The following is an 18928-nucleotide window of genomic DNA, read 5'->3' as shown; positions in this document are numbered from 1 at the left end:
GAACTTATGCTTGGATTACATTCCCACAATGATTTTTTTTCGGAGTCAAAAATGAAGCATTTTAAACTTCCAGCAAAGTGGATGGGATATATAGAAATGTCATGACCACTGAGCTTTTTTTCTTTTTTTTTTTACGCAGCGTAAATTGATGCGTATCAAATCCACAAGATGCAAATTTCTTTTGTGGGTACCCCTGGGTCTTACCTGTGTATTTTCCGCATCTAATGCAATTCTATAGGGAAAATCTGCACATAACACAACGCATGTAATCCGTAAATGACTGTATAGATAAAGTTTTATCAAGCATCAAAAATGAAGCAGCTTTACTTAAAGCATGATAAAGCGAAAAGAGACAAAAACTGTAGCATCAGAAACACATGTAAAAAAAAAACACTCAAAAACACAATGAAAAGTATATCTTCAAACACTTTAATTAGGACATAAAAAGTGTGTACAGGGCAACGCGTTTCAGTCCCAATGCCTTCCTCAAATCAGTATACAACCAACCACTAGATTACCAAAGAAGCATAAAAAGGAATCTGTTACCAGAGAACAGCATCATGTAGCCTGTGTGTGATAAGATGAATAAATGAGGCGTTGATGATGGTGATATGGATAAATTGAAATCTAATAATGGTATGATAAAATATAATTTTCATAGTCCAGGAGATCCAAACTAAAAGACAGGTACAATACACCGTACTAATAATAAATATATGAGACATAAGGAATTACATTTTTAAGTTCTGTATACAAATGTCTGGAAGTGCATTGGAGAGTGACGATGCACTTACAGCTCCTCATTCTCACCCTGTGTTTCCAACTTATTAACACACTCCCATGGCTGATTAATAGTTCAGTGGCCATATACCAGAGCAAACCACCTGCTAATCAACTAGGGTACAGCTGCTAGGCAGGGAATCCAGCGCGAGGCTGAGGAGCTGTAAGTGCATCGTCACACCCCAATGTACTTCCTGACATGTATACAGAAGTTCAAAACGTGATTTCTCACTGCTGGAGCATCGCTTTGGGGCCATAAAGGGATCGACAGGCTTATCTTTTATATGGCTATGCAATTATATTAATGGTTTTAGACGGAGAGGGGAGAGACGTTCTCCTTTAAGCCCTTTTGAGGCTAGACAAGCCAACTTCAATATCCAGTAGACCTCTCGCTGTTGGAGTTTTCGCAGTCTCTTTGGGACGTCACATGGTAACAGTTTTGCTGAAATCATATCCATGTTCTAATTGTCAGGACTCTGAACATTTTTTATTACCTTTTGTGCATTACTGCCCTTTTCCAAGATTGCGTCCTTGGTCTCATGTGCACTGTGTCTTCCTGCTATAAAACTCCACCCCAGACTTCAGTCTGTGCTAGAGTATTCTGCCTTGCATCCAGCTCCTGTCCCTGGTGACTCCCTGGCTATATACCTGTTCCTGTGAACCTGTGTAGTTATCCTGCTACTCTGCTCTGAGTTCCTGCTGCATACACCAGTTTCCAGTAATCCTCCTTCATCTGCTGCTCGCGTTTACTTCCATCTGCATTTGCTGGACATGTAAGCTGTTGCTGCTCTGCAAAAACCTGAGACTATTACCCAGGCCTCCCTGGTTGAGCTAAGATATTATTTGAACTGCTTTATAAGCATATCTATCTGTGTTTGGACTAAAACAAGGACTTATTCGTGTCAAGTATCCTCAAGAATAATTGTGCTTCATAGACTTTCTGCGTGATTGCATTTTCCTCTGAAGTTTCCTATAGACTGCTAAGCTGCGTTTAATATTTACACCAAGTATTGTGGACTTGAGTTTCTCTCTGCACCTGTTTGAATCACCGTGTGATAATATAGACTTTACCACTTATAAAACTGTGTCCTGCAGTTGTCTTGTTCCACGCAAAGAGTCTCCTGAGTTATCCCCTATAATTATTACACTAATGCAAAATGTCTGGAGACACTATGATTCAAAAAACTTTTATTGACCTTCGAGCGGTGTGTGTTCATGTGTTGCAGGACAGTGTGGCCTACATACTGAAGTGACCATGTTCACTGCAGGAGATAGATAACATATTCTGTATGACAACTAACAAATGTTCGGATACATTCACACTCATGAGACTTGACCCAGGAAGGAAACAGACCTAGGTTTTGGATGTCTTTTTCCACAATGTGCTTTGGACCAATAAATTACACAGGGTGAGTGACCTCATTCTGCATGTAATTTTGTATAGACTGATGCATGGGGTGGCTCCGTAGAGTGCGACAATAGGGTTCTAATGAAGTTGTGGTCTAAATGATACGTGGTCACAAAATCTATGCTAAAAAGGAGCGGTTTCGCATTCACTCGTTTTGCATTTGGTAGCTAGACACTGTGCCTGAGTAGGTTTTTTGGCTGTGTTTTGGCTGTATTTAGTACATCCGTGATGAGCTTGGAAGGATAATGTTTCTCCTGAAAGGAGTTGTGTAGCCTTAGGGCTCAAGGCTGCCATCACTTTATGTGACTGCAGACTTGTGAATGCTCACAGTGTGCAGTGTGTGAGCTGTCAGGATTCTCCTACGCTGGTAGCGGGCAGGAGCTTGACCACAAATATGTGATTTGCATACATGTGGTCACAAGCCAACTAGTCGTTTGTGGACTCGCTCAATTCAGGGGAATTGAAAGAGGCCACACAAGTCTAGTCGGAATGCGGATGGAAGTATGCAAATCGCATACTTGCAGTTACGTGACCGCCCACTTCCGGCACCAGAGAATCCTGAAAAAAGTCACAGAGAAAAAAGCAGAGATGATTACCTGCTGAAACCTCCAAACAAATGCACTATCAGGGTGCAGCGGACCTGATTAATGATGGCAAAAAACACAGGTGCAAAAAATACCGATGAAACAACCACTTTCAATCCAGTGTTGGCTGTTTGGCATTAGTGCACAAAAAGATAAGAGATAATAGTCTGTGTGTGGCATTGTTCACACAGGCAATGCAGAGCATCTGGTTTACAGCCTATTACTAACGCACACACAGGCGGGCCGCCCAGTGCTACAAAATGCATGCTGTGTGAATAGAGGCCTACAGTTTACAGAGCCATCTTGGTCCGACTGCACCCTGCTAGATAAAGTGCAAAAAAAACACATATCAATGTATGTAAGGTATTAGCTTATATTGGGGCCTCAATACATAAGCTGGCAACCCGCGTCAGGGGTCCTTACATTTTGGGACCCTTGACGCGGGTTGCCAGCTTATGTATTGGGCCCTCTTCTTTTTAACATAATTATTAATGATCTTGTAGGGGGCATACAGAGTAGAATTTAAATATTTGCAGATGACACTAAACTCTGCAGGGTAATCAATACAGGGGAGGACAATTTTATATTACAGGATGATTTATGTAAACTAGAAGTTTGGGCTGATAAATGACAAATGAGCTTTAATGGGGATAAATGCAAGGTCATGCACTTGGGTAGAAGTAATAAGATGTATAACTATGTGCTTAATTCTAAAACTCTGAGCAAAACCGTCAATGAAAAAGACCTGGGTGTATGGGTGGATGACAAACTCACATTTAGTGGCCAGTGTCAGGCAGCTGCTACTAAGGCAAATAAAATAATGGGATGCATTAAAAGAGGAATAGATGCTCATGAGGAGAACATAATTTTACCTCTATACAAGTCACTAGTGCGACCACACTTAGAATACTGTGCACAGTTCTGGTCTCCGGTGTATAAGAAAGACATAACTGAACTGGAGCGGGTGCAGAGAAGAGCAACCAAGGTTATTAGAGGACTGGGGGGTCTGCAATACCAAGATAGGTTATTACAATTGGGGCTATTTAGTTTGGAAAAACGAAGACTAAGGGGTGATCTTATTTTAATGTATAAATATATGAGGGGACAGTACAAAGACCTTTCTGATGATCTTTTTAATCATAGACCTGAGACAGGGACAAGAGGGCATCCTCTACGTCTGGAGGAAAGAAGGTTTAAGCATAATAACAGACGCGGATTCTTTACTGTAAGAGCAGTGAGACTATGGAACTCTCTGCCGTATGATGTTGTAATGAGTGATTCATTACTTAAATTTAAGAGGGGACTGGATGCCTTTCTGGAAAAGTATAATGTTACAGGTTATATATATTAGATTCCTTGTTAGGATGTTGATCCAGGGAACTAGTCTCATTGCCGTATGTGGAGTCGGGAAGGAATTTTTTTCCCCAATGTGGAGCTTACTCTTTGCCACATGTTTTTTTTTTGCCTTCCTCTGGATCAACATGTTAGGGCATGTTAGGTTAGGCTATGGGTTGAACTAGATGGACTTAAAGTTTTCCTTCAACCTTAATAACTATGTTACTATGTTTTTCCGTACGTCGGGTCCGCCATTTCCTACCGTGCATGCACGGCCGGAACTCCGTCCCCCCCTCCCCGGGACTTTACAATGGGCAGCGGATGCGTTGAAAAACTGCATCCGCTGCCCACGTTGTGCCAAATTTTCACAACGTGCGTCAGTACGGCGCGTCGACGCTTAGCGACGGACCCGTACCGACGCAAGTGTGAAAGAGGCCTTAGGTGTACACAGAGGATTAGTAGCTTAGTAGGATATTTAATATTCACACTCATTCTTCCACCTCATACGGTGAAGTTTTACTATAAATTTATCCTTGAAAATTTCTAAATTAAAAATAATTATAAAAAAATGATATAATAACTATGTAACTATGTAACTATGTAACTATAATGATATGAAGAAATGTATAAAACATTAGTTTTTTTTTGTCTTGTCACAGTTTATCTTCTTCAAATAGATGTGTATTCCATTCATGGAGCGTAAAATTAATTGGGCTCGTGGCAATGGTTCGCTCTTAGGGTCTGGAAGTAACTCAAACTTCTGTAAGGTCAAAGCAGTGGCAACTTTCATTTCATTCATTGCAAAATTCTGTCCAATGCAGTTTCTGGGAGAGAGAATATAAAATTGTAAGGCACAGATACATGTAATACAATTTATGATACAAGAAAACAGTGAGGACCTATCAGGGTACAACACAACACGTGTGTGTGTGTGTGGGGGGGGGGGGTTGGCAATGCTATGACACAGTAATGGCTCCAATAACTCCAGCAGAGGACAACCCCATTTCAAACTGGTTTTGCAGAAATTTATTCCTTTTGGGTCATGGATTCTTAGCAGAAGAGATAATGTACAGTATACAATCCCCCTGAACATCAATTCATTAACATGCAAGTGTTTTTTTCTTTATGGAGGCACCTATTTTTATCCAGCCTTCTCGTATTACCTTGATCCTGCAGAGAAAGGCAGGAAAGCATGAGAGTGTCTCGACGCCGAATTTTCTGGAGAGAACCTCAGGGGATCAAACACCTAAAGAGACACAGTATAAGTATTGTGAACACCAGCGCATATCATCCGTTCAGGACAAGTTAGCAACATGGAACTCTTGAAGATGACCTTTCACCAGTTTCAGCATGTTAAACTGGCCACATTATGGAATAGTGACTGAGTAAAACATATGTTTTATTTTTAATTCGTACACTGCATTGTGGGGATATTTTCTCATAAAATTTAGGTTATAATGCATCTTATAGTTCAAATGGGCATTCTATTTGTCCCTGTGGGTGTGCACTTCTTCCCCTGCATGAAGTTGACCAATCAGAAGCAGGCAGTATCATACAGGGGAGAAAAGATTACGCCCACCTCTCCCCAGTGATCTCTGCAGCTACTGTGTATAGCTACAACAGAGCAAAGCTTATCGCTAGATAAACAAAAAGTTCGGAACATGCTGGATCCTTCTCTCCCTCAACATTATCTATCGGGGAAGAATCAGTAGACCACAAGTCACCACTTCTGTATTTTTCACCCACTCCTGGCTTTGACTTATAAATACTGATGTAAAATACTGACCAAATACTGAACGTGTGAACGTGGCCTTATAGTAATAATTCAGGGACGGCTTTTAAGGCAATGGATTCTCTCTGGGTTTACAGTTGGCATTGAACAAATTGTAACATATTAAGGAAAACTTGATATCAGTAGCTTGAATGTGATGAAGAAAATAATGGGAAGCTGCAGTCTAGGGCCAGACAATGTTAGTGAATTTTAATGGGGTTGTTCACTACTTTTATATTGATGAGCTTTCCTCATGATAAGTCAATTAAATAAGATCAGTTGAGGTTCGAGACCAGGCACACCCATCAATCAGTTCTTATCACCCCCCCGGAATATAGATGTATACAGTATGGAACCGCACAGCTCCGTACCGAATGTAGTGGTCACTGCCAAGAACTTTTTTCAATAGTAGCTGATCTGCAGTACCCAGCAGTGTCCACTACATGCAGATAACAACTGATTGGTGCAGCCATGATCTTATATTGTTGACCTAGCCTAAGAATAAGTCAGCAAAACAAAAGTCCTGGAAAACCCCTTTAAGCATCTTATAACAATTCCACAGGACTGTGGGGAATTACACACATCATGTCCAGACACAGTGACTATCACCATTCCATGTAACACCTGTCCCATTATTGGGGCACGGATTGTGACATTTGGCTTAGATACAGGATACTTATACATGCCAGGTCCTGTTTAATAAAGCAGAACGGAATTATAGGAAATGGATGGGAACATTATACATTTATAGTATTACCTCTGGATCTTCCCAGATACTGGGGCACCGGTTTATAGTATATATAGAGATGAGAACAATGGTACCTGTAGAAAGAAGGCACAGAAATTCTTCATATAAAAACAAAGCATAACACATAGATAATAGATAGATAATAGATAGATAGATAGATAGATAGATAGATATTAGATAGATGAGAGATAAATAGATGATAGATAGATATTAGATAGATAATAGATAGGTAGATAGATAAATAGATACATAGATAGATGGATAATAGATAGATAAATAGATACATAGTGTAGGGATTCACTCGCTCAGGTGCATAGGATGAAACAGGAGGCACATTCTCTTCAGTGTTCATGTAGATTTATTCACTCCATAAACCATTTAAGTCAGCAAAATAAAGGTAAACAGTCTTACCAAATAGCCTTTGGCTCAGGCATAGGGAAACAAATGTCCGTTCCTTCAGGCTCAGTCCTGAAGCCTTAACACACTGTGGAGGCTTGCCCCTCCACACACACAGACTCCTGTCTGTAGTGTCCGCCCTGGACACATGGAAATCTGTCCACCATGACAGACTCCCACACTCACTCCCATGTGCCAAACACACCTCCATTAAGTAGCCTGAAACCACACCCAGAACCCATCACATGATTAGACATGTGGTTGTGACATCACCACAGGTCCTGACACAAACATAGACAGGCATGGTTATGCCCCTTACCCAGGGGTGAGGTATATGGGTAGCCAGACCCTCCCATCTCTCATAGCTACCCGTAACCCGGACCCAAATATACTACACAATTCCTTATTACTTTATGAGCATTACAGAAAACACTCCGGGTCACATCACAGCGACAAGCCTTCTCTGTGATACATACCTCCCTTCGATTAGACACCCTTTAGCCATGCTACATACCTCCCCCCTCTGCCTAAAGCCGTGGGGCTTGGCACTTGTCCTTAACCGACTAGAGACCCCTCTCAGTCGTCCCTGACAGTCAAACCGTCTGTCTAAGTCAGGGCCTGTTATTGAACCCTTGTCACCTCGTCTGCTACAGGATCTCCTGCTGAGGTCACTTAACCCTGAGCTAACTGAGGCACCACTGCTTCTACCTGTTTCATCAGGCCACCTTCTCCCATGGTCTTTATTGCCTGAAGAGCAGTTCTTCCCTGTATCTCTATATCCTCTGTTAGCTTGGGGACTTCGAATCTTTAGAGAACCTCTTTGTCTCTCTATACCGCAAGTTGAAGGTGGTGGCAATCTGTTTGCCAATTCCCGCAGCTCTATATTGACCTGCTCCCTCTCACGTCTTAGCTGCTCAACTTCTATTAGGTAACTCATGCGATACCCCAGGAGCATCTGGATATTTTCAAGACTCTCCATGGATCCGACAACAAGGAACGGAACCATCTTATCTTCACCCACGACCTGGGCCTCGTCATCACCCAGAACCCTCAGTCTCTTCACACCGGACCTATTCACAATCTCCTGCATCACTCGGCCAAGCCTCCCGATGACTTTTCCCACCAAATTTCTGGGTACCAGAATGATGTCTTCCACCAAGCCAAGCCGATTTTGAGCTTCTCTCGCTAGCTCCAGACGTCGAGCGGCTTCCTCATTCTTCAACATGATCATTTGTTTTGTGCGGAGGCATTGTAGATGCATCTCTCTCAGGACAGCCACCCACTTCACTGTGACTTCTCTAGACGAAAGTATGACCAGTTGATGAGTCTCAGGCGCCCAGTGCACACTACACGCCTCTACTGCCTTTCTAAATGCCTCATGCACACCTTCACCGGTACAGGCTTCTTGCACCTCTTCAGGTACATCAATCACGGTCTTGAAGAGCAGGGCCTCACTCTCTTCAAAGACAGATGGCTCCCTTTTTGCCTCTGACCTTTCCACCAAGACGTCTGTCACGACCGGGTGACTCTCTTGTTCCGCTTTTAGCACGAACTCTTCCTCAGTCTTTTCTTCCGCTTGAGCCTTCGCCAAAATGGGCATTGGCAACTCCTCTGCCAGGCAGCGACGTTCCTCCTCTCTCTGGAGAAGCTCCTGCTGATGTTTTTCTTGAGCCATTCTGAGCACATCCATATCTTTCAATATGGCCCTATTCATGGCCTGACACGCTGATAGGTGACCTCTGAGTTCAACGACCTCCTTCTCTAGGTCACCCACTTTGTGCTCAATTGCTTGACTCAGGACCCTTTCTCGTTCGACTGTTTCTCTAAGCAGCTCTATGTTATGGTCCTGCTCTCTTTTGGCTAACACGTGTCGCACCACCAGTTCTTTACTTAAACTTTCAGATGGGGTCTCTTGCCCACCCACACTCTGCCTCTTCAGAGTTCCACCTGTTTCCGCAACCACCTCTATGGTCTCTCCTGGGCTCTCTGTCTGTTTACTCTTCGGTACCTCTGGTGTTGTGGATTCTGTTTGTGGGCTCCCTCTGGTGGTTACGGCTGGTACTGGGTGACTTTGGTGGGTTGCGGTCTCGGGTTTCCACCTGTCCATCTGAGGCTGGGTGTTTCCTATTTAGCCTGGCCTTTGTGTCATTTCCTTGCCGGCTATCAATGTATTCAGATGTGCTCAGTTTGGTTCCTGACTACCTGCTCCCAGATCTTTCAGGATAAGCTAAGTGCTGATTTTCAGTTGTTTGGTTTTTTGTCCAGCTTGCTAATTATGTCTCTATGCTAGCTGGTAGCTCTAGTGGACTGAGGTTCTCCCCATGTGCCATGAGTTGGCACATGGGTTCTTGTAATCTCAGGATGGTTTTTTGATTAGGGTTTTTTGCTGACCGCTCAGACCCCTTTTGTATCCTTCTGCTTTCTAGTTACAGCGGGCCTCAATTTGCTGAACATATATATATCATCTCTATGTGTGTGCCTTCCTCTCATTTCACCGTCAATACATGTGGGGGGCAACTATACCTTTTGGGGTTCATTCCTCTGGAGGCAAGTGAGGTCTTTATTTTCTCTGCAGTGCTAGTTAGCTCTTAGGCTGGTGCGTGGCGTCTAGAACCAACGTAGGCACGCTCCCTGGCTATCTCTAGTTGCGTTTGTCAGGCGTAGGGCAGCGGTCAGCCCAGGTTCCATCACCCTAGAGCTCGTCCGTTATTTATTTGTACTTTGCTTGTCCAGTGCTATCCCTAGCCATTGGGATTCATGACAGTATAGCCGGCCCACAAAGTGTTAATTGTTTGGGCTGAAGCAGGAGAAAAAGAAGTGTTCTGGGGAAATTTTTTTTTTTTTTTTTTCCTTTAGATGTTTTGCTGCCTAGCCCTTAATTGCTGTCTAGCTGCTTCTTACCTCCTCTTAACCCTTGAATGGCTCTGACCTTAGCTGTTTAATATGGATGTCCAGAGTTTGGCTTCCAGCCTGAGTAATCTCGCTGTAAAGGTTCAAAACATACAGGATTTCGTTGTTCACACTCCCATGTCTGAACCTAGAATTCCTATTCCAGAGTTCTTCTCTGGAGATAGATCTACCTTCCTGAATTTCAGGAACAATTGTAAATTGTTTCTTTCTTTAAAATCTCGCTCCTCTGGAGACCCTGCTCAACAGGTCAAGATTGTTATATCTTTCCTGCGGGGAGACCCTCAGAATTGGGCATTTGCATTGGCACCAGGGGATCCTGCATTGCTCAGTGTGGATGCGTTTTTTCTGGCACTGGGATTGCTGTATGAGGAACCTAACCTGGAGATTCAGGCTGAAAAGGCTTTATTAGCCCTCTCTCAGGGGCATGATGAAGCAGAAATATATTGTCAAAAATTTCGGAAATGGTCGGTGCTTACTCAGTGGAATGAGTGCGCCCTGGCTGCTAACTTCAGAAATGGTCTTTCTGAGGCCACTAAGGATATTATGGTGGGGTTCCCTGCGCCTACAGGTCTGAATGAGTCTATGGCTATGGCCATTCAGATTGATCGGCGTTTACGGGAGCGCAAACCTGTGCACCAGTTGGCGGTGTCTTCTGAACAGGCACCTGAGACTATGCAATGTGATAGAATTCAGTCCAGAAGTGAACGGCAAAATTATAGGCGGAAAAATGGATTGTGTTTTTATTGTGGCGATTCAGCTCATGTTATATCAGCATGCTCTAAATGCACAAAAAAGGTTGATAAATCTTTTGCCATTGGTACTCTGCAGCCTAAGTTCATTTTGTCTGTGACTCTGATTTGTTCACTGTCTTCCATTTCCGTCGATGCTTATGTGGATTCGGGCGCTGCCCTGAGTCTGATGGATTGGTCATTTGCCAAACGCTGCGGTTTTAGTCTGGAGCCTCTGGAAGTTCCTATTCCTCTGAGGGGAATTGACTCTACACCATTGGCTATGAATAAACCGCAGTATTGGACACAAGTGACCATGCGCATGACTCCCGTTCATCAGGAGGTGATTCGCTTCCTTGTACTGTATAATTTACATGATGTACTAGTGCTTGGTCTGCCATGGTTACAAACTCATAATCCTGTCCTGGATTGGAAAACAATGTCTGTGTTAAGCTGGGGATGTCAGGGGGTTCATGATAATGCACCTCTGATTTCAATCGCTTCATCTACTCCTTCTGAGATCCCTGCGTTTTTGTCGGACTATCGGGATGTTTTTGAGGAGCTTAAGCTCAATTCGCTCCCCCCTCATAGGGAGTGCGACTGTGCTATAGAATTGATTCCTGGCAGTAAGTTCCCTAAGGGTCGTTTATTTAATTTGTCAGTGCCAGAGCATACTGCTATGCGGAATTATATTAAGGAGTCCTTGGAAAAGGGACATATTCGTCCATCTTCGTCCCCTCTGGGAGCAGGTTTTTTTTTCGTGGCAAAAAAAGATGGTTCCCTGAGGCCTTGTATAGATTATCGCCTTCTGAATAAGATTACAATCAAATATCAGTATCCATTGCCATTATTGACTGATTTGTTTGCTCGCATTAAGGGAGCTAGGTGGTTCACTAAGATAGATCTTCGCGGTGCGTATAATCTTGTGCGGATAAAACAGGGTGATGAGTGGAAAACCGCATTTAATACGCCTGAGGGCCATTTTGAGTATTTGGTAATGCCTTTTGGACTCTCCAATGCTCCGTCAGTCTTTCAGTCCTTTATGCACAATATTTTCCGTGAATATCTGGATAAATTTATGATTGTGTATTTGGATGATATTTTGGTGTTTTCTGATGACTGGGAGTCTCATGTTCTACAGGTCAGGAAGGTGTTTCAGGTTCTGCGGGCCAATTCTCTGTTTGTGAAGGGCTCAAAGTGTCTCTTTGGAGTCCAGAAGATTTCTTTTTTGGGATACATTTTTTCTCCTTCTACTATTGAGATGGATCCCATCAAGGTTCAGGCGATTTGTGACTGGACACAACCTACATCTGTTAAGAGTCTTCAGAAGTTCTTGGGGTTTGCTAATTTTTATCGTCGGTTCGTTGCTAATTTTTCCAGTATTGTTAAACCTTTGACTGATTTGACTAAAAAGGGTGCTGATGTTGCTAATTGGTCTCCTGCGGCTGTGGAGGCCTTTCAGGAACTTAAGCGCCGGTTTTCTTCTGCTCCTGTGTTGTGTCAACCAGATGTTTCACTTCCTTTTCAGGTTGAGGTTGATGCTTCCGAGATTGGAGCGGGGGCGGTTTTGTCACAGAGAAGTTCCAATGGCTCGGTGATGAAGCCATGTGCATTCTTCTCTAGAAAATTCTCGCCCGCCGAGCGCAATTATGATGTGGGTAATCGGGAGCTTTTGGCCATGAAGTGGGCATTTGAGGAGTGGCGTCATTGGCTTGAGGGTGCTAGACATCGTGTGGTGGTCTTGACTGATCACAAGAATCTCATTTACCTTGAGTCTGCCAGGCGTCTGAATCCTAGACAGGCTTGTTGGTCGTTGTTTTTTTCTCGTTTCAATTTTGTGGTTTCATACCTGCCAGGTTCAAAGAATGTGAAGGCAGATGCTCTTTCCAGGAGTTTTGTGCCTGACTCTCCTGAAGACTCTGGGCCTACTGGTATCCTTAGGGATGGGGTAATATTGTCCGCCGTATCCCCAGACTTGCGACGTGTATTGCAGGAGTTTCAGGCGGATAAACCTGATTGTTGTCCACCAGAAAGACTGTTTGTTCCGGATGATTGGACCAGTAGAGTCATCTCCGAGGTCCATTCTTCTGCGTTGGCTGGTCATCCTGGAATATTTGGTACTAGAGACTTGGTGGCCAGGTCTTTTTGGTGGCCTTCCTTGTCAAGGGATGTGCGCACCTTTGTGCAGTCTTGTGAGGTGTGTGCTCGGGCTAAGCCTTGCTGTTCTCGAGCCAGTGGGTTGTTGTTGTCCTTGCCCATCCCGAAGAGGCCTTGGACGCACATTTCCATGGATTTTATTTCTGATCTCCCTGTTTCACAGAAAATGTCCGTTATCTGGGTTGTGTGTGACCGCTTTTCTAAGATGGTTCATTTGGTGCCCTTGCCTAAGTTGCCTTCTTCCTCTGAGTTGGTCCCTTTATTTTTTCAGAACGTGGTTCGTTTGCATGGGATTCCGGAGAATATCGTTTCTGACAGGGGATCCCAGTTTGTGTCTAGATTTTGGCGGACGTTCTGTGCTAAAATGGGCATTGATTTGTCTTTCTCGTCTGCATTCCATCCCCAGACGAATGGCCAGACGGAGCGAACTAATCAGACCTTGGAAACTTATTTGAGGTGTTTTGTTTCTGCTGATCAAGATGACTGGGTTGCCTTTTTGCCACTGGCCGAATTTGCCCTGAATAATCGGGCTAGTTCTGCTACTTTAGTCTCTCCTTTTTTTTGTAATTCGGGGTTTCATCCTCGTTTTTCTTCTGGTCAGGTGGAGTCTTCGGATTGTCCTGGAGTGGACGTGGTGGTGGACAGGCTGCATCACATTTGGAATCAGGTGGTGGACAATTTGAAGTTATCTCAGGAGAAGACTCAGCAGTTTGCTAATCGCCGTCGCCGCGCGGGTCCCCGACTTCTTGTTGGGGACTTGGTGTGGTTGTCTTCTCGTTTTGTCCCTATGAAGGTTTCTTCTCCTAAGTTCAAGCCTCGGTTCATCGGTCCTTATAGGATCTTGGAGATTCTTAACCCTGTATCTTTTCGTTTGGATCTCCCAGCATCGTTTGCTATCCATAATGTGTTCCATCGGTCGTTATTGCGGAGGTATGAGGTGCCCGTTGTTCCTTCGGTTGAGCCTCCTGTTCCGGTGCTAGTGGAGGGAGAATTGGAGTATGTTGTTGAGAAGATCTTGGATTCTCGTTTTTCCAGACGTAAACTCCAGTATTTGGTTAAGTGGAAGGGTTATGGTCAGGAGGATAATTCCTGGGTGGTCGCCTCCGATGTTCATGCGACTGATTTGGTCCGCGCCTTCCATAGAGCTCATCCTGATCGCCCTGGGGGTTCTCGTGAGGGTTCGGTGACCCCTCCTCAAGGGGGGGGTACTGTTGTGGATTCTGTTTGTGGGCTCCCTCTGGTGGTTACGGCTGGTACTGGGTGACTTTGGTGGGTTGCGGTCTCGGGTTTCCACCTGTCCATCTGAGGCTGGGTGTTTCCTATTTAGCCTGGCCTTTGTGTCATTTCCTTGCCGGCTATCAATGTATTCAGATGTGCTCAGTTTGGTTCCTGACTACCTGCTCCCAGATCTTTCAGGATAAGCTAAGTGCTGATTTTCAGTTGTTTGGTTTTTTGTCCAGCTTGCTAATTATGTCTCTATGCTAGCTGGTAGCTCTAGTGGACTGAGGTTCTCCCCATGTGCCATGAGTTGGCACATGGGTTCTTGTAATCTCAGGATGGTTTTTTGATTAGGGTTTTTTGCTGACCGCTCAGACCCCTTTTGTATCCTTCTGCTTTCTAGTTACAGCGGGCCTCAATTTGCTGAACATATATATATCATCTCTATGTGTGTGCCTTCCTCTCATTTCACCGTCAATACATGTGGGGGGCAACTATACCTTTTGGGGTTCATTCCTCTGGAGGCAAGTGAGGTCTTTATTTTCTCTGCAGTGCTAGTTAGCTCTTAGGCTGGTGCGTGGCGTCTAGAACCAACGTAGGCACGCTCCCTGGCTATCTCTAGTTGCGTTTGTCAGGCGTAGGGCAGCGGTCAGCCCAGGTTCCATCACCCTAGAGCTTGTCCGTTATTTATTTGTACTTTGCTTGTCCAGTGCTATCCCTAGCCATTGGGATTCATGACACTCTGGACTCTTGGTAACTTCAGAGTTCTCCATCTCTTCAGCATCAGGTACTTTATCATACTGAGCCAGTTCAGTCTTTCCGGGCATTGCAGATGTGGGTCTACTACAGGTCTGTTCCAACCCCAGCCCGTCACCAACTACCCCAGCGCTAGGGTTTGTCAGAGACAAAGCGACCTCCTCATCAAGGACAATAATGTTATCTGCACCTGACCCTGTCTCTTCCTCAACTTTCTTCTCAGAGGGTGTAACCTGTCCCACCTTTTTGCGTCCCCCGCGACGAGATGAAGATTTGTGATTTTTACTGGGCTCCTCCTTACTGCACTCTTTTCCCTTTGCGCTCGAGTCACAGTCTGGATAGGAGTCACCCCCTCTCACCCTGTCATCCTGGAACAGCAAGTCCCCACTTAAACAAGTGTCAGACCCACACTTTCTTCCAGTCACCCGTAACTCTGGACTATTGATATTAGGTGGCGCTACTTTCTCTTTACACATCACACCACTCGGAATCACTACAGCCGCCTGTTGTGGTGAGGCTCCCTTAGGGTCACTCAGACTCCGTTCTGAGCAATCAGACACTCCCCTTTCCTCCCACAAGTCCCAAAACCTTTCAAAGTCCTGGCCTATTACAACAGGGAATGGCAAGTCTGGGACTACAGGTACATCATGGCTGGCAATAACAGTGGGCGTCTCAATGATTACCCTGGACACCGGATAATCCCTAGAGACCCCATGAACGCAGTGGGCTTCCATCTTCCTTCCGGGAATCAGATAGACAGGGAGTGTGGCGCTCACCAGCGTCACCAGGCTCCCTGAGTCCAGAAGTCCAGTCACGCACACTCCATTGACTTCTACAGAACAGCTCTGTGTCATTTTGTCAGATGAAAAGTCAATACAACATTCTGAACATGCGCTGTTCAAACACTGAACTCGGCAACAGTCCATCAGCGCATTCGCCGCCGCCCATTTTTTGGACTCCACCCCCTTTTGGGTTACCGCCCCCTTGTGGACCATTTTCTCCTTTAGGGCCACCACCCCTTTTAGGCACTCCACCCCCTTCCAGGCAACTACCCCCTTTTGAGACGCAGCCCCTTTTTGGCCAACCATAATTATTTGGGGTCACCGCTCCGTTTTGGGACTCCACCGCACTTTTAGGGACACCACCCCACTCTGGGGTACACCCCGTGGACTTCCCACAGTACTCTCAGGCCCCAGTTCGCACAGCACACCAATGTGACTCCAGCCCTTTAAGAGTCTGCACACACTAAACCAGCAATGTCTCTTTTTTTTTTTTCTTTTTGCTGCAACTGCAGCTAGACTTCACAAGGCTCTGCACCGCAAACTTCGTGGACCCGCCGATCCACAGCAAGCCGCTTGTCACCTTCCTGGACCCGCCGATCCACAGCAAGCTGCTTGTCACCTTCGTGACCCCACCGAGCCACAGCAAATTTCGTGACCTCACCGAGCCACAGCAAGCTGACCACAGAAGGAAAAAGAGAAATACCTGGACTCGCCGGTCCACAGCAAGCACCTGCACACGTGTTTTATAGAAAAAAAAAACAGTCTTTCACTGACCCCGGTCAGTACAGCACACAGACTTTGGTCTGTTTCACACCCGGCTTTACAGCCCAAACACAGTTTTTCACTGACCCCGGTCAGTATCACACAGTTTCCAGACCGTTACCTGTTGGTGGCGGCCACACAGGTTCCCGGATCCCTCTTCTCCTCAGAGGTATCCACAAACTGCAGTTCTCACTGACCCCGGTCAGTTTTTACTCACGGTTTTTCAAGACCGTCCAATCTTCTGGCTCAGACCAGCCAGCGCTGCAACATGTGCTCCTTAGATCTTTGCCCGCATTCTCCACCAATTGTAGGGATTCACTCGCTCAGGTGCATAGGATGAAACAGGAGGCACATTCTCTTCAGTGTTCATGTAGGTTTATTCACTCCATAAACCATTTAAGTCAGCAAAATAAAGGTAAACAGTCTTACCAAATAGCCTTTGGCTCAGGCATAGGGAAACAAATGTCCGTTCCTTCAGGCTCAGTCCTGAAGCCTTATCACACTGTGGAGACTTGCCCCTCCACACACACAGACTCCTGTCTGTAGTGTCCGTCCTGGACACATGGAAATCTGTCCACCATGACAGACTCCCACACTCACTCCCATGTGCCAAACACACCTCCATTAAATAGCCTGAAACCACACCCAGAACCCATCACATGATTAGACATGTGGTTGTGACATCACCACAGGTCCTGACACAAACATAGACAGGCATGGTTATGCCCCTTACCCAGGGGTGAGGTATATGGGTAGCCAGACCCTCCCATCTCTCATGGCTACCCGTAACCCGGACCCAAATATACTACACAATTCCTTATTACTTTATGAGCATTACAGAAAACACTCCGGGTCACATCACAGCGACAAGCCTTCTCTGTGATACATACCTCCCGTCGATTAGACACCCTTTAGCCATGCTACAATAGATAGATGAGAGATAATAGTTAGATAAAGATAGATAGATAGAAAGATGGATAGATAATAGATAGATAATAGATAAATAGATATTAGATAGATAATAGATAGGTAGATAGATAAATAGATAGATGATATATAGATAATAGATAGATAGATAGATAGATAGATAGATAGATAGATAGATAGATAGATAGATCATGGGGAATCATGGGGAAACAGCTGGTAGGGCCCTTTAAGGTTCCTGAAGGTGTGAAAATGACCTCTGCAAAGTATATAGAGTTTTGACTGACAACTTTCCTCCATGATATAAAAAGCAGAAACGTGCCTTCAGGAGCAAAATCATCTTCATGCTGACAATTCACCATCTCATGCTGCAAAGAATACCTCTGAGTCATTGGCTGCTATGGGCATAAAAGGAGATAAACTCATGGTGTGGCCACCCTCTTCCCCTGACCTCAACCCTATAGAGAACCTTTGGATTATCATCAAGCAAAAGATCTATGAGGGTGGGAGGCAGTTCACATCAAAACAGCAGCTCTGGGAGGCAAAGAAATACAAGCAGAAACTCTCCAAAAACTCACAAGCTCAATGGATGCAAGAATTGTGAAGGTGATATCAATGAAGGGCTCCTATGTTAACATGTAACTTGGCCTGTTGGGATGTTTTGTAGTTAAATAGCTTTTTTGTTCAGTGAATGTGACCTCCTAATGCTGCAAATTCCACAAATGAGCATTTTCAGTTCTTTAAAACATATCAAATGTTTAGAAATTCTACTGTGCCTAATAATTTGGAACAGTGCATTGTGAGGTTTTATTCATTTTGGAGATTATACTGTTATCATTGGGAGGTTTCTTCAATAAAATTCGATGTATAATCTAACGGGTGATGACTTTTATTAGACTGACTGTCATTTGCACCGAACATTTAGGAAAATCTGAGAAAAATATCGTTTGCATAATAATTTGGAACATGGTGCAGATAGATAGATAGATAATAGATAGATATATAGTAGATAGATGATAGATAATAGATAGATAGCTAGATAGATGATAGATCATAGACTTTCCTCAGCTCTCCCTGGCTCCTGAATGTCTCTGTATATTGCATTGATTTTTTTATGGTATGCACTGACTTTCCCCAGCTGTTTCTGGCTCCTGAATGTCTCTGTATATTGCATTGATGTTCTATGGTATGCACTGACTTTCCCCAGCTCTCCCTGGATCCTGAATGTCTCTGTATATTGCATTGATTTTTCTATGCTTTCCCTGGATCTGAGTGTCTTGGTGCAGCACATATATTCCTTTTTTAGTATGCTTTCTTACCTATCAGCTTGTTTCCATGACCTGTTTCATGTCTCTCATTATGTTATTCTGGCATCTCTCTGAGTGGTCAGTCCAACCCCTCCCTCTCTTTATGACCTCTGCTTAACTCTATGCATCTGGTCACCCATACCCAGCCACCTCCTCAGTCACACCTGATTGTATCATACCGCTGCTGCCGCCTTCCCTGTCCTGTCATACTTACCTGTCTTCGGTGTCCCGGCGCGCCTCTCCTTCTGCAGCGTCTCTCCCTCCGCGCTCTCTTCCGGCCTCTGCTTCTCGTGCGCGCGCGCATACCAGGTTCAGTGCTGCGCGTGTGCACTTCTGATCTTCTGTCGGCGCTCCTCTTCGTC

General features: G+C 44.7%; 1 protein-coding gene across 1 annotated transcript in view; it reads right to left on the bottom strand.

Moving 5' to 3' along the window:
* Positions 1–408: 408 nt before the first annotated feature.
* LOC143787353 (cytochrome P450 4B1-like) overlaps positions 409–18928 on the bottom strand; it is a 58844-nt gene continuing 40324 nt past the window's right edge. The window contains exons 10-12 of the mRNA XM_077276015.1: positions 6636–6700; positions 5271–5353; positions 409–4931 (exon numbers count right to left, since the gene is read on the bottom strand). Of these exons, the coding sequence (XP_077132130.1) occupies positions 4742–4931; positions 5271–5353; positions 6636–6700 (338 nt within the window). The 3' untranslated portion in view covers positions 409–4741. The remainder of the gene's footprint in view (positions 4932–5270; positions 5354–6635; positions 6701–18928) is intronic.

Source organism: Ranitomeya variabilis, chromosome 8, assembly GCF_051348905.1.
Source record: "Ranitomeya variabilis isolate aRanVar5 chromosome 8, aRanVar5.hap1, whole genome shotgun sequence".
NCBI classification, from domain to species: domain Eukaryota; kingdom Metazoa; phylum Chordata; class Amphibia; order Anura; family Dendrobatidae; genus Ranitomeya; species Ranitomeya variabilis.
The sequence above is the reverse complement of the archived record's forward strand: the minus strand, read 5'-3'. Positions and strand labels throughout refer to the sequence as shown.